This window comes from Suillus bovinus (assembly GCF_016758785.1).
Source record: "Suillus bovinus strain UH-Sbo-P2 chromosome Unknown EDB93scaffold_20, whole genome shotgun sequence".
Lineage (NCBI taxonomy): Eukaryota > Fungi > Basidiomycota > Agaricomycetes > Boletales > Suillaceae > Suillus > Suillus bovinus.
In genome coordinates this window covers 241440-254030 of record NW_024542076.1, presented here as the reverse complement: position 1 = coordinate 254030, position 12591 = coordinate 241440, and the positions used below count along the sequence as shown (strand labels likewise).

Below are 12591 nucleotides of genomic sequence, written 5' to 3'. Positions count from 1 at the left end.
GGAATATGCACCATATTTGTTATTGCTCAATTCCACTGCTTCCGCACGTAGCGGATCGGGCTCTGCAAGACGGGTTCGGAGACTGCGACGGGTCGACAGGAAGAAGTATTTGGAACTTGACCTAGCTAGTCTTCATCGAGTATAAGTCGAGGCTGAGCTCATAAGCGCCAGCCGAGTCCGACCGCCGACGCATTATATCATCTCATAGGTGGCCCGTTGACAAGATTCCGTAATATGCATATATACGGCTGCGCAGGCGGCCGACAGCACACAGCTCCGAAATTTATGACGAAGGCTGCACATTTCTAGCACTCAGACAAGTCAGGGGTAAACAGATCGAACCCGTACTCACGATTGTCAGGTACGAGTGATTCATTACTCATCCGTTTCGATTCATTCGAGCTTGGCTGCGAGAGACAGACCCGTTAACAGTAAGGTAATTCGGAGATTTGATTGCGGTGCGCATCGTGGGCCCTGATCACTAACGGGATCAGCACTGACTAAGAGGGTGTGTAGTGGGAATCCGTGCCATGGTGGAGACTTTTGCGTGCTTGGCGGACTGAGTCGCCACATTTGCGCAGTACCAGTTCGGCCTGAGACAGCCGTTCCTGTTCATACGGCGGTGGGTGCTTAGCTCTGAGGGACATATGTAGTGCGTAGTGGGTCCCGTGTCATGGAGGGACCTTGCGTGCTTGACGGACTGAGTTAGCACATTTGCGCAGTACCAGTTTGGCCTGAGACAACCGTCCTAGTTGATACAGGATGGATGCTTGGCTCTAAGGAACATATGTAGCGTGCAGTGGGATTCGTCTCATGGAGGGACTTTTGCGTGCTCAACGGATCGAGTCATTTCACCACATTTGCGCAGTACCAGTTCGGCCTGAGACGGCCGTTCCTGTTCAAATGGCGATGGCTACTTGTATTCGAGGGGCATATGTAGTGTGTAGTGGGTCCCGTGTCATGGAAAGACCTTGCGTGCTCGACGGACCGAGTCATTTCATACCGTATTGACGCAGGACCGATCCGGCCAGAGACAGCCGTTCCAGCTCATACGGCGATGGATCCTTGGCTCTGAGGAGCAGTAGTCAAGAAGCGTTTCTCTCGGATAGTAAAGTTCCATTTGGACGCACAGGAGATTCTTTTAACACGAACGTAGGAAAATATGGTCTTGCGACTGCGCTCGCTGAAAAGAGACGAAGGACTGGACTTTCCGAATATATATATACAGCAGCGGCCTACGCATATTGCAAGTGATCCCATTGTCATCGGACTAACTTTCTAGTACTTGGAAGTGAAGAATTTGAAGCGGCGACACGGTGAAGGGCTGGGCACGCCAGCTGCAAACGCACCGGTCATCAGCTGGGGGCAAGTTTTAGCGTTCCTTGAAGAAGATCACCGGTGACCTACGAGCTGGCAGATTATAATTTCCAACACCGTGAGTAAGTAGAACCAGTCAGCTGCTGTCCATTGGATTTCTGAGAAGAGATACTTTCGAGAACGTGACCACGTACTTATGATTTGATTTGAACAGGTGTCAATGGATTTGTTTTCCGGTCGGTGGAGAATTTAGTGCGACGAAACATGTGAACTCGAAGGTGGCCATTAAAACAACAGTTTTTCCATCCGCAACAAGTTAACGGTAAAGTGAACAAAAATTTGACATTTTTTTATATGCCAAAGCTGAAATCTGGGATGAATCAGCGCTAAAAGGGCTCACGCAGAAATATGTGGCGAGCTGATCTGCGTACAAGCCATCTAGAAAGGGCATGACGGCGTCTGGTGAAGAGGTCAGAATGCACGTGACTTGTTACGCGACGCGCCCGTCATAAGGCATGTTCCCACACGCTTTGGCTTGCATTAGTTTCTTTCGAAGTTCAGCTTGTTATTTTCACTTTGGTCGTCATTTGCGAGTCGGGACACCATCGCTTCCTTCTCTTTCCCCAACCACGATCATCCACCAGTCTACGTTTGATCCACATCAAGAAAAGGTTATTATCATTAAGGAAAATATTGGACTCCGTTGCAAGGGGCAACCGTGACATCCTGTTCTGGGCCACCAAGACTTCCGGCGTTTCTTCCATTCGTGTATAGCCTCCTTTGTTGCGAGCCTGGACAAACAAAGGTGTTTGTCCTCAACGACTTCTCTCGTTTCCTCGTTCTGACCGTGCATTGGTTACATGGATACCAATAGCCACTAGCCACTATGCACAAGCATTCACTTTCAGTTCCAACTGTACCCGCATCTGCTCCCACCTCACCTGCCTGTACTCGTCTGAACCGATCAGAGCGGCTATTTGCGGCACCAGTAACTCCCCAACGTTTAGTCCGCCCTCAAAAGACTTCGTATCGATCGCCAGTTACCCCTGCAAGCAACTTTTCTACACCATATACACCATTGAGCCTCCGTTCATTCTCGACTGCATCAAGTTCAACTATAAACACCCCAGGATCAGCTTCCAGCTTCAATAAACGTTACGCCGCATCTCCTTCTGCTGAAAATGATGCAATTTTTGTGGACAAGAGTCTAGCGGACATCGCTGAGAATTGGCGCTCACGTGCCAATGAGAACGGCATTAAGGTCTCGAGTGCAAACGACTCTAATTATGGTGATGATGAAGGTGCGCATACATCCGTTCATTATTGTATGTGACTCATGCAACTACAATATCGTCATAACACTTTGGTTATTATTCCTGTCCTATTCCGCTGCTCCGTGGACTAAACTGGATCTCGCTATGCATATATGCGCATTTAGCCAGCGATTTGACCCATTCTGATATGAATTGTACAGGTTTCGTAACCGAGGAAGGTTTGTCACTGCCATAAAATGCTCCGTATCAACACAACTGATAGTTCCCTATACAGCACTCCTCCCTCCGCCATTTCTTGCACTTCATCGGCGTTCCCAGACGATCTCCAGTCCAGCACCGCCTTGCGCCCCGCTTTCACCCTATGCTCTTAGAACTCCCGCACGCCGCGCTCTTGGAGTGCTGAATACACCGCCACCGAAACCAACAAACGTTAGCCAGTTAAAATTCAAAGGAAGCTTCACTGATCCCGCGCACACACGACGGCGCCCTTCATTTGGCCAGGTTAGTGACTCGCTTCTAGTTGATCCGTATATATTGATCAGCTGATGCGGCACACTGCCTTTTATACGTAGATGTCCACCGAGCTCTTCGACATCGACGAAAACGCTTTTGAACCATATCCTCAGTCATTCCCTTCAGCTGAATCCTTCTCTTTGCACGACCCATTTTTCGGTTCCGTTCTTCCAACGATTGCAGAGTGTGTTCAACAGCATTTTGGCGAGTCGCTTTTCCAGGCAAATATGCAGTCCAATGCCACCGTCACCTCGTCAACAGCCTGCTCTGTCTGCGGTCGTGACGGGGGTCGGTTTGCAATCCTCAAACCGTGCGAACACCCTCTATGTTCAGGATGCCTTACAAGCGCCCTCAACATTGTCGGCGAAAAAGCCATGCAGTGTGCTGTTTGCAAGGAGTCCGTCATAGATTTCCAACTTCAAAGTCGGCCATTTGATGATAGCTCAATGGTCTCGTCTTCACCTCAGCATTTTAATTTCCCATCCGCTTTCACTCCACTAGATGCCAATGCTTCTCCTTTGCAACGACGTTCTAGCAGAACCAACAGACCTCTTTTACCCAGCTTTGAGCCCATACCTTTTGCGCCACACATGGACCAACCTGCTGTCCATTTTCAACAGGATTTGCCCCCTCCTAACTTTACCGCAGCCCCTAAGCAACAAAGAGTCGACAATGTAGTTCTTCGCATCGACAATGTGCCTTGGGTGGGTCCATATTTCTGGCTTTGTGGCGCATCTGATTTGTCGCAGGATATAACCCCGCCAGTTATCATTGCCTGGCTCAAGCAGCCTGTCGTCCGAGTGCATGTTTTATTGGATCCACGGGGTAAAACTCTCAGTCATGCATTTGTCGAACTTGGCACGGAAGAGCATGCGAGGGCTGCTTTACGTGGCGTGCAAAACTCTGTCCTCGGCAAAGGCAAACGTGCGCGAGGAGTCACCGTCACTCGCAGCTCGCAGGAAGAACTGATGCGTTCTGTACGATGTTTGTGACCTAAAACTCGTGTCGATCTGACAACACTTGGCAGCTGTTCCCGACATGGAAAGGCGGTTTCGAGGGCTCTATACCATCACTCACTGGTTTGAGGAATGATCAGGTTAGGGGGGCGCTCGAGGTGGGAATCATGACCGACGCGGAACTCAAGGCCTTGTTGCATCTTGTGCAGTCGCCTGATGTACGTTGTTATGGTTTCGATTGTTATGTTGTTCACTGAGAATTTTTGTTAGTCACATTTCCTGAAAGTCGCCTCTCTACCCTTCCATTTCCTTATTAGCATCTTATCCAAGTTCCCGGTAGACGTTGACGGCAGAGTGTTTTGCACCAACAACCTCCGAGACAACTTGTTTAGTACGTGTCTCCCATCCCAGCGATGCTTGAAGCAGTATTCTAACGTCCTTTTCGTACAGATCTGACTTACTGTAAGTTCCTCGTATAATTTGATGAGCTGTGACCTAACATTCCGTAGCGGCGTTAGGTCTTCTTATGACAGGGGTGGGGAATGCGATAACGGATGGATCCCGTTTGTTAGACGAACTTCTTCAAGCTGCGGTAACGTGTCAAGGTATTGTTTCACTGATATTTTTGGAACTACTGCTAAGCGCTATCATCCGCAGCCTTTGCGCCACAACAAGCCCAGATGCTTTCCAGCCTAGCGAGACCTTCTATTCCGCCGTTTGTTCCTGCTTTCCAACTGCCTGGCGGACACTTCCGCGCTGACAGCGGCGTTTTCATTCGTGACAACGACATTCCCGCCTCTAGTCCATACGTCACTCTGTCCGCTCCCAGTCCTCACAGCACTGTGCCTGTTCTCAGCTCTTACAACGACATTGCCCGGGAGTTTGGCGTTGATGAAGATTTGATTCAAAAACTGGCTCAGAGGCTGAATGTGCTACGGTAATACCCGGATGCCTGCTTCTTCATTAATTGCATCACGACCTACTTGTTCTGGGACTTTACGCCTAAGCATGATGTGACTTCATGATTATCTTCTTGTTCCCTCAACGTCTTCCCCTGTTTCTTGATGATCGCTAGTCGATTTCATATTTCTCGGGTTTCCGGTGTATCCTCGATCTTGCCCCCGCTCTCATGTCTAGTTACCACACTCGCTATGGAATTCCTGCATTGCTGTCTCTCTCCTTGCAATCTCTCGGTCTCTTTTGCCCTGTATTGCTTACTTGACGACTATCCCAGCACTGCTTTGTATCGTAGACACATGCTGGTAGAGCTACCATTATCAGATATCTGCATATTATTCTTGGCGGTGTCATGAGCAACCTGTAGCCAACGTGACCTCGTTATCTTACTGGCACCCTATCACGTTACTTCCAGTTCAAACACTGACAAACCCCGCTTCTGGTGCCGCGGCACCTTGCAGGCTGCCTAACAAATTTGGTCATGAAAATCAGAAAACTCCGAGCACATTCCAATGCCAGTGTGAGCGTACATGCATTGTCTGTTCCCCACCAGCGACTCACTTTGACAAGGACTATCATAGCTTTCGTCAGAACTGACAAACGAAAATACCTCTCGCCCTTGTGGTCTAAAGCTTTCTTATCGAGACACAAATATCTCTGCACATATATATGCCAGAGTTCACAGTATATACATGTGCAGAGATAGGCTGTCTCAGATATCATCGCCATTAGCTCTTATGACCATTTCTCCCAAACAGTGGTTGAAGCTCTCGTCATGGGAGCTTGAGCTCGAAAATACGGCGTTTGCGACAGACAATAGATGGAGCAATCACGATATGGACCCCACGCCTCTTCACCTTCGAACATGGAGGTGAGCATCATCCCTTGCTGTGATTTTCCAACATGTCTGATCAGTCTGGTCAAATAATGTTGGTACAAAGTTCATGGAGTTATGTTCGTGACATAGGCCCAGTCATCAGACAGTTACAATTAATATCAATGTTTTCTAGGTATCATACTGGTTTTCCGATGCCAGTAATATCGCTGTCTGGGAGGCGAGTTCAAAAAAAGATGCGCTAACCTGGCTGCGACTGACGTTAGACAGGTTGCGAGCTCGATGTTAGCTATTGGTCTTTCCTGGTGAGTTTTCGCCTATCATATATCGAACAGGATTGATACTCTGGAGACAGGAGACAGGCCTTGCCTGCCATTGTTGTTGCTTATTGTATAACAGCTGTTCCGATACTTCTCACCGGGACTATCGGTACCCGGCTGAGGGTTCCATTCTCAGTCCTTAGCAGGTCGTCTTTCGGATTTTGGTTCAGTTACTTCCCTGTTATTACGCGGGGAATAATTGCCATGTCTTGGTTTGGAATTCAGGTAGGGCGTTGTAAATCTACATGTGGTCCTCTGCTAACAAGATATGAGTAGACATATAACGGTTCTGAATGTATCTATCAGGTACATTAATTGCCCGGGGAGAACAACACATTTCAACAGTACAATCTTGCAGATGCTAAAGGCCATATGGCCGTCTGTCGCTCATGTCCCGAATCACATACCTGCCTCGTCAAACACCACCAGCGTCGGTAAATGCTCATTAATCATTGCTCGAGCTCACGTACTTTGCTGATCAAAATCAAAATCATCAGGCATGATGTGTTACGTTCTTTACTGGCTCCTCCAATTTCCATTTATGTTGCTGTCTCCCCAGAAAATCCGTTATCTCTTCATGGCTAAGGGCGTGATCGTCCCATTTGCCTGGCTTGCTATGGTCATTTGGGCATTTATAAAGGTTCCTCCTTCAGTCGGACTATTTGCTCAGCATGCTACAGTACAAGGCTCTGACCTCTCCTGGGCTTGGCTGACGGCACTCAATAGTGCGCTCAGTCTCTATTGCGGTTATGCGGTCAATATAGCGGATTTTACGGTTTGTGACTACATCGCATTCTTCGATACATTGTATTGATCCTCAAATAGCGGTATGCCACGCATGAGAGAGCGTTAGTTCGTTTCGGTTGGGATGCACGATTCATTCCTGACTCAAATCAAACGACAGACAATATTCACAGGCTATCATTATTCCAGTCGCATTCACGCTTTGTTCGTTCGCTGGACTGGCTGTGACGAGTGCAGGAATTGTCCTCTATGGTTCTGCACTGTGGGATCCCCTGCAGTTGATTAACCAATGGGACAACCGAGCAGCAGCGTTCTTTGCCTCGTTCGCATTTCTGCTGACGACTATCGGGACCAATATCAGCGCCAATGCCCTTGTGGCTGCTAACGACCTCACAGTCTGCCTTCCGAAATACATCAATATACGACGCGGTCAAGTGATATGTGCACTTGTTGGTGGATGGGCATTCTGTCCTTGGGAAGTTCTGGCAAAGTTAGTTGACTCAACATATCGTTCTCTTATTTTGTTCATTCATTTGTAGAGCATCCGGGTTTCTGTCGTTCCTGAGTGGCTACACCATTTTCATTGGACCATTCGTTGGAATTATGATTGCTGATGTAAGTTAACCAATCGTCATCGACGCACGCTGAAGTCTTGTTAGTACTGGCTAATCCATCGGGGCCAAATTGATGTCCCAGCGATGTACCAAGTTGATGGTCGATACCGTTATACGTATGGAGTGGCGAGTTCATTGCACTGGCTAGCTCGGATTGTGCACGTGGCTGAAGCTCGTTGACAGAATTGGCGTGCTTTGGCAACACTCGTGATTTGCATCGCACCAGCCATGCCCGGGCTTGTTCACTCTATCGACCCGTCCATTAATGTTGGAGGTATCCATAATTTATTTGCCATTGGGTGGATATTTGGAGTGCGTGCAATTACTACATTCACGCGCGCGACTCACTGTTACTTCCCCTTTCTTGATAGTTCTGGTCAGCATTCATCGTCTATTCCGTCCTCTCGACGCTGTTCCCGGCCCGGGGCACATATGTAGAGAGGGCTGTCTTACCTGATGATGTGATACCGCCATCAGCCTCTTGCGATTCTAGGGACGAAGATGTGGAGAAATTCGACAAGGGCAATGTGACTCTTGAGACTGTATTGGGGCATCGTGGCTTCCAGGAATAGAAATATAATTTTACAAGCATCATCGCAGTCCATAGCTAAAGTGCACAAGATGATCCAACAGTCCAACTACAAGTTGTTTTGACGCGTAGAAATGGTGTTCGCACTATTGCCACACGTTAGGCTCGGTTACCAGTGACGGATAGGATGCGATGAAGGGCAGTAGCTGCAAATGCGCCGATTGCAATACCAATCGCTAAAATCGCGCCTGTATCTAGGACGTCCGCATTCATAGAAGACGAACGGTGCAACTTTGGTCTTGGACCTTTGTCAAAAACGCTGAAATACGTGACTTTGGAGTGAGGTGCTGTAACCAGACCAGGAAGACCATCCACGCTTGAAGAGTTCTTCAGCATCCAGTGTGCTCTAAGGCCCCTCGGATTGATCTCTGTGGAGGCAGTAGCGCGGTCGTGTGACTCTTTCATGTCGTACGATCGGAGGAGTTGAGTGCGGTGCGTAACAAAGTCATAGATCGGAACAGCGTATCCACATGACTAGCGGAATGGTTAGACCCAAATTGAGAAACAAGCTAGACCGGAGATACTACCGTTAGACACTGATAGACGTCGACGACGATAGCTGCACGAGACCCCGGTTTACGAGTCTCAGGAGTAATAAGAGACTCGTACTCTTGTGTGCCATATTCGTACACTGTCCCTGCACTGGATGTTGAAACGTGGGCGACACAGGGGAAGTAATGTTAACATGTACCTATGCCATACAACCTCAAGATCCTAGGAGGTCCGTCGAAGGAGTGAAACAAAATGGTTACGCGACCGTTCTCCCTGATGTGAGATATAGTTTCCACACCTGTAGCCCAGCAGTTAGATAAGATAGAAATCATTCAACGATGAGACACGAGACACTCACCACTTCCAGACAAATCCTGGTACCAAACTCGGTGAGAGTTCACCACATGGAAGCAATCCGCTGTACCCTTGGGGGAGACATTGACATGTCCGCCAGGACCAAGAGGAGCTGAAGCAACCCAAAACATGTGCTGTTTCCTGACCCATTCGATGAGAGATTCGGGTATTTCATCATAGTACTTAGCCATGGGGATTATTTTGCCAGTCTGGTGCCAGTCGACTTGAGTATAAGTAGTATGCTGGTTAGGTCCCGTGTTTGGGAAGATCCAATTATAACCTCTTGAGCATGACACTATCTGGTCATGGGGTGAGTCAATCTCGACCGTGCGTTCCGTTAGGTATTACATCAGTTAAAAGGAATTACTGTTTCTTATATATATAAGGTCAGACTAGGGGAGAGTACGGAGAGCTAACCAGTCGCTCACTAGTAATTGTTCCACCAAAACAAATGTTTACGCACGAGACTGACGAAGGTTAATGCGACAAATCACTTTTCAACTGGTGTCTAACATCTCGTACTACACAAAAACGTGCATAACTAGACTGGACAAGGTACGGTCAAAGGTACGCAAAGCCAGTTGTGTCAACACCGCAAATAAAATAGAATGACGAGTACATACACAGAATATTCGGAAGAGCACTATGCATAACCTATCATGGCATGTATTAAGCTCGAGTGGTGAATATGTCAAACTTTCTGGTAGCAGATAGGATATATGGAATGGTAGTAGCGACCAATGCACCAAGGGCAAAACCAATGGCTAAATTTGCATTGCTGCTCTGGGAGCGTCCCTCTCTCGAAGATGAAGATGAATATCGCAACTTCGGCCTTTGACCTTCCTTGTCAAAATTACTGACAGGTGTTACTTTGGAATCAGGTGCCGTGAGCAGACCGGGTAGGCCATCCAGGCTTTTCAAGTTATTTTGTACCCAATATGCTTGTATACCATTCGGATGGATCTCTGGGGAGGATATGGTGGCTGAAACGCGGCTGCATGACTCTTTGATATCGGCCATTCGGAGAAGTTGAGTGCGATGTGTAACGAAGTCGTACAGCGGGACAGCGAATCCACATGTCTTGGGCGAAATTGTTAGATCGAAAGAGTCCTGACTAGATAAAAGATAGCCTACCGTTTGACACTGATGCACATCGATGACGACAGCTGCACGAGAGCCCGGTTTCCGAGTCTCAGGAGAAATAAGAGATTCATACTCTTCTGTTCCATATTCGTATACAGTTCCTACACTCAGATGTTAGAATGTAATTGAAGCAAAGCGAAGGACCCTCGGCTTGTACTAAGCACCTTTTCCGAACAGTCTCAAAATCCTGGGAGGTCCCTCGAAGGCATTGAACAGGATCGTTATGCGACCATTCTCCCTGATATGGGAGATCGTTTCCACTCCTTACTCGCAGTTCTGAGTCAACTAGCACAAAATTTGATCTATATGCATGATGCTCACCACTCCCGGTCAAATCCTGATACCAAACTCTGCGAGAGTTCACGACATGAAAACTATCTGCCGTGCCCTTGGGGGAGAGATTTACGTGTCCGTCAGGACTCAGGGGAGCTGAAGCCACCCAAAACATGTGCTGTTTCTTGATCCATTGGATGAGAGATTCAGGTATCTCATCATAGAAGTGGGTCATGGATAGAATCGTGCAAATACCTTGGTGCTACAACTTGCGGTAGTAGAGAGTAAGTAGTAGCCGCTTTCTTACCGCCAACATTCTGATCCCAGATGAGTATGAAATTCTGTGACGAAACACTTCGACGTCAGCCACAGATATCAAAAATAGTAAAGTTTGACCTCACAACCGATGAATAAGCAAAGACTTCAAAGAATGTGAACTTACACTCAGCCCGGGCCACAGTTGGGAAATCGAAGATATCTATGAAGCTGCCCAGTGTTTCTCTGGCATCAGGCCAGCTGCTTTTCGTTGATGAAACATGTCTGAAGAAATCGGTATCTCTACGAGTACATATACGGAAGGTAAAGGGGTGACTATGCATGTGAACACGTATCAAGCTCAAGTGGTGAACACATCAAACTTTCTGGTGGCAGATAGGATATAGGGAACGGTGGTAGCGACCAATGCACCAAGGGCAAAACCAATGGCTAAATTTGCACCGCTACTCTGGGAGCGTCCCTCTCTCAAAGATGACGATGAATACCGCAACTTCGACCTTTGATCTTCCTTGTCAAAATTACTGACAAGCATTAGATTGGAATCAGGTGCCGTGAGCAGACCAGGCAGGCCATCCAGGCTTCTCAAGTTATTTTGAACCCAATATGCTCTGATACCCTTCTGATGAGTCTCTGGGGAGGATGTGGTGTCTAAAGCGCGGGTGCGTGATTCTTGAGTATCGGCCCATTGGAGGAGTTGAGTGCGATGTGTAACAAAGTCGTACATTGGAACAGCGTAACCACATGACTTGGCGGAGTTTTTAGATCGAAAGAGTCCTAACTAGATAAGAGATAGCCTACCGTTTGACACTGTTGTACATCGATGACGACAGCTGCACGGGAGCCCGGTTTCCTAGTCTCAGGAGAAATAAGAGATTCGTATTCTTCCGTTCCATATTCGTATACAGTTCCTACACTCAGATGTTAGAATGTAATTGAGGCAAAGCGAAGAACCCTTGGCTTGTAGGCACCTTGTCCGTACAGTCTCAAAATCCTGGGAGGTCCCTCGAAGGCATTGAATAGGATCGTTACGCGACCATTCTCCCTGATATGAGAGATCGTTTCCACTCCTTACTCGCAGTTCTGAGTTAACCAGCACAAAATTTGATCTATATGCATGATGCTCACCGCTCCCGGTCAAATCCTGATACCAAACTCTGCGAGAGTTCACGACATGGAAACAATCCCCTATGCCCTTAGGGGAGAGATTTACGTGTCCGTCAGGACTCAGGGGAGCTGAAGCCACCCAAAACATGTGCTGTTTCTTGATCCATTGGATGAGAGATTCAGGTATTTCGTCATAGAGCTGGGTCATGGATAGAATTGTGCGACTAACTTGGCGCCACGACTTGCTGTATTAGAGGCCGCTCGAACTTACCGATACTGTTTACAGTTGTGTGCGATTCTGATGAGATTCAGTGGCACGTGTGACGAAATCCCCTTCGAAGTTCGGACGATGCCAGTGTTTGACGCCAGTAGATATCAAAAGAAGAACCTCATTCCACCGTTTGTACGACATGGTCGACCGACGAATAAGTAGTAAAAACCTGAAAGAGTGTGTACTTACTAGTACACTCTGGGATCACAGTTAGGAAGTCGAAGAGATTTGTGAAGTGCTTGGTGTTTCTCGGGCCAGCTGCTTTCGTTCAACGGCGATGTTTGGAGAACTCGGTATACGTACTGTTACTAGCTTCTCCACTCGTCGGTTGCACACGAGTAATCACGCGAGCACTCATGACAGCAGTCGAAGACCTAATTACTCCAAGTAAGAGTAGAGTCGGACATCAACCTTATTAATAAGATTAGCCTACATGTGAAGGTAAAATTCTCACGGTCACGAAATTGGTCGCCCTTGTTCAGGTTCAACGGACTCATTGACGTTCGTCAAACGCAGCGGGCAGGGCTTCGGACAGCACCAGGCCTTTGAGTGCGTAGAG

At 47.8% G+C, this 12591-nt stretch overlaps 4 protein-coding genes across 4 annotated transcripts; 2 read left to right on the top strand and 2 right to left on the bottom strand.

Moving 5' to 3' along the window:
• The first annotated feature begins 1858 nt into the window (after positions 1 to 1858).
• On the top strand, positions 1859 to 5483 carry EDB93DRAFT_303686 (uncharacterized protein). Its single transcript, XM_041456033.1, has 11 exons — positions 1859 to 2124; positions 2192 to 2618; positions 2756 to 2809; positions 2866 to 3092; positions 3164 to 3808; positions 3854 to 4081; positions 4132 to 4278; positions 4331 to 4451; positions 4511 to 4522; positions 4570 to 4665; positions 4718 to 5483. The coding sequence occupies exons 2-11, from the start codon at positions 2204 to 2206 to the stop codon at positions 4999 to 5001; spliced, it is 2229 nt and encodes a 742-aa protein (XP_041308743.1). The 5' UTR covers positions 1859 to 2124; positions 2192 to 2203; the 3' UTR covers positions 5002 to 5483.
• A 12-nt stretch (positions 5484 to 5495) lies between these two features.
• On the top strand, positions 5496 to 8160 carry EDB93DRAFT_303648 (cytosine-purine permease). Its single transcript, XM_041456031.1, has 15 exons — positions 5496 to 5537; positions 5588 to 5888; positions 5959 to 5971; positions 6028 to 6072; positions 6123 to 6157; positions 6208 to 6397; positions 6449 to 6478; positions 6531 to 6606; positions 6670 to 6947; positions 6998 to 7020; positions 7077 to 7406; positions 7456 to 7531; positions 7576 to 7656; positions 7714 to 7842; positions 7902 to 8160. Exons 2-15 carry the CDS (start codon positions 5710 to 5712, stop codon positions 8100 to 8102), a joined length of 1686 nt encoding a protein of 561 aa, XP_041308742.1. The 5' UTR covers positions 5496 to 5537; positions 5588 to 5709; the 3' UTR covers positions 8103 to 8160.
• On the bottom strand, positions 7943 to 9330 carry EDB93DRAFT_303502 (uncharacterized protein). Its single transcript, XM_041456030.1, has 4 exons — positions 8970 to 9330; positions 8811 to 8909; positions 8647 to 8756; positions 7943 to 8593 (listed from the first exon to the last, which is right to left on the bottom strand). Exons 1-4 carry the CDS (start codon positions 9154 to 9156, stop codon positions 8219 to 8221), a joined length of 771 nt encoding a protein of 256 aa, XP_041308741.1. The 5' UTR covers positions 9157 to 9330; the 3' UTR covers positions 7943 to 8218.
• Positions 9331 to 9634: 304 nt separating this feature from the next.
• EDB93DRAFT_1083453 (uncharacterized protein) lies at positions 9635 to 11969 on the bottom strand (the record flags this gene model as incomplete). Its single annotated transcript, XM_041445763.1, has 9 exons — positions 9635 to 10045; positions 10100 to 10209; positions 10273 to 10371; positions 10430 to 10643; positions 10804 to 10921; positions 11011 to 11402; positions 11456 to 11565; positions 11626 to 11724; positions 11783 to 11969. The coding sequence occupies 9 exons, from the start codon at positions 11967 to 11969 to the stop codon at positions 9635 to 9637; spliced, it is 1740 nt and encodes a 579-aa protein (XP_041308740.1).
• Positions 11970 to 12591: the final 622 nt, after the last annotated feature.

Excerpts from the sequence above, each read along its gene's own strand:
- EDB93DRAFT_303648 (XM_041456031.1), top strand. The coding sequence starts at position 5,710 with ATGTGCAGAGATAGGCTGTCTCAGATATCATCGCCATTAGCTCTTATG. Across the intron at positions 6,073-6,122 it reads GTAATATCGCTGTCTGGGAG|GTTGCGAGCTCGATGTTAGC; the intron begins GCGAGTTCAAAA and ends GACGTTAGACAG. Across the intron at positions 7,532-7,575 it reads TTGGAATTATGATTGCTGAT|TACTGGCTAATCCATCGGGG; the intron begins GTAAGTTAACCA and ends AAGTCTTGTTAG.
- EDB93DRAFT_303502 (XM_041456030.1), bottom strand. The coding sequence starts at position 9,156 with ATGGCTAAGTACTATGATGAAATACCCGAATCTCTCATCGAATGGGTC. Across the intron at positions 8,910-8,969 it reads CCAGGATTTGTCTGGAAGTG|GTGTGGAAACTATATCTCAC; the intron begins GTGAGTGTCTCG and ends GCTGGGCTACAG. Across the intron at positions 8,594-8,646 it reads ACGTCTATCAGTGTCTAACG|TCATGTGGATACGCTGTTCC; the intron begins GTAGTATCTCCG and ends CCATTCCGCTAG.
- EDB93DRAFT_303686 (XM_041456033.1), top strand. The coding sequence starts at position 2,204 with ATGCACAAGCATTCACTTTCAGTTCCAACTGTACCCGCATCTGCTCCC. Across the intron at positions 2,810-2,865 it reads AGGTTTCGTAACCGAGGAAG|CACTCCTCCCTCCGCCATTT; the intron begins GTTTGTCACTGC and ends TTCCCTATACAG. Across the intron at positions 3,809-3,853 it reads GCATCGACAATGTGCCTTGG|GATATAACCCCGCCAGTTAT; the intron begins GTGGGTCCATAT and ends GATTTGTCGCAG.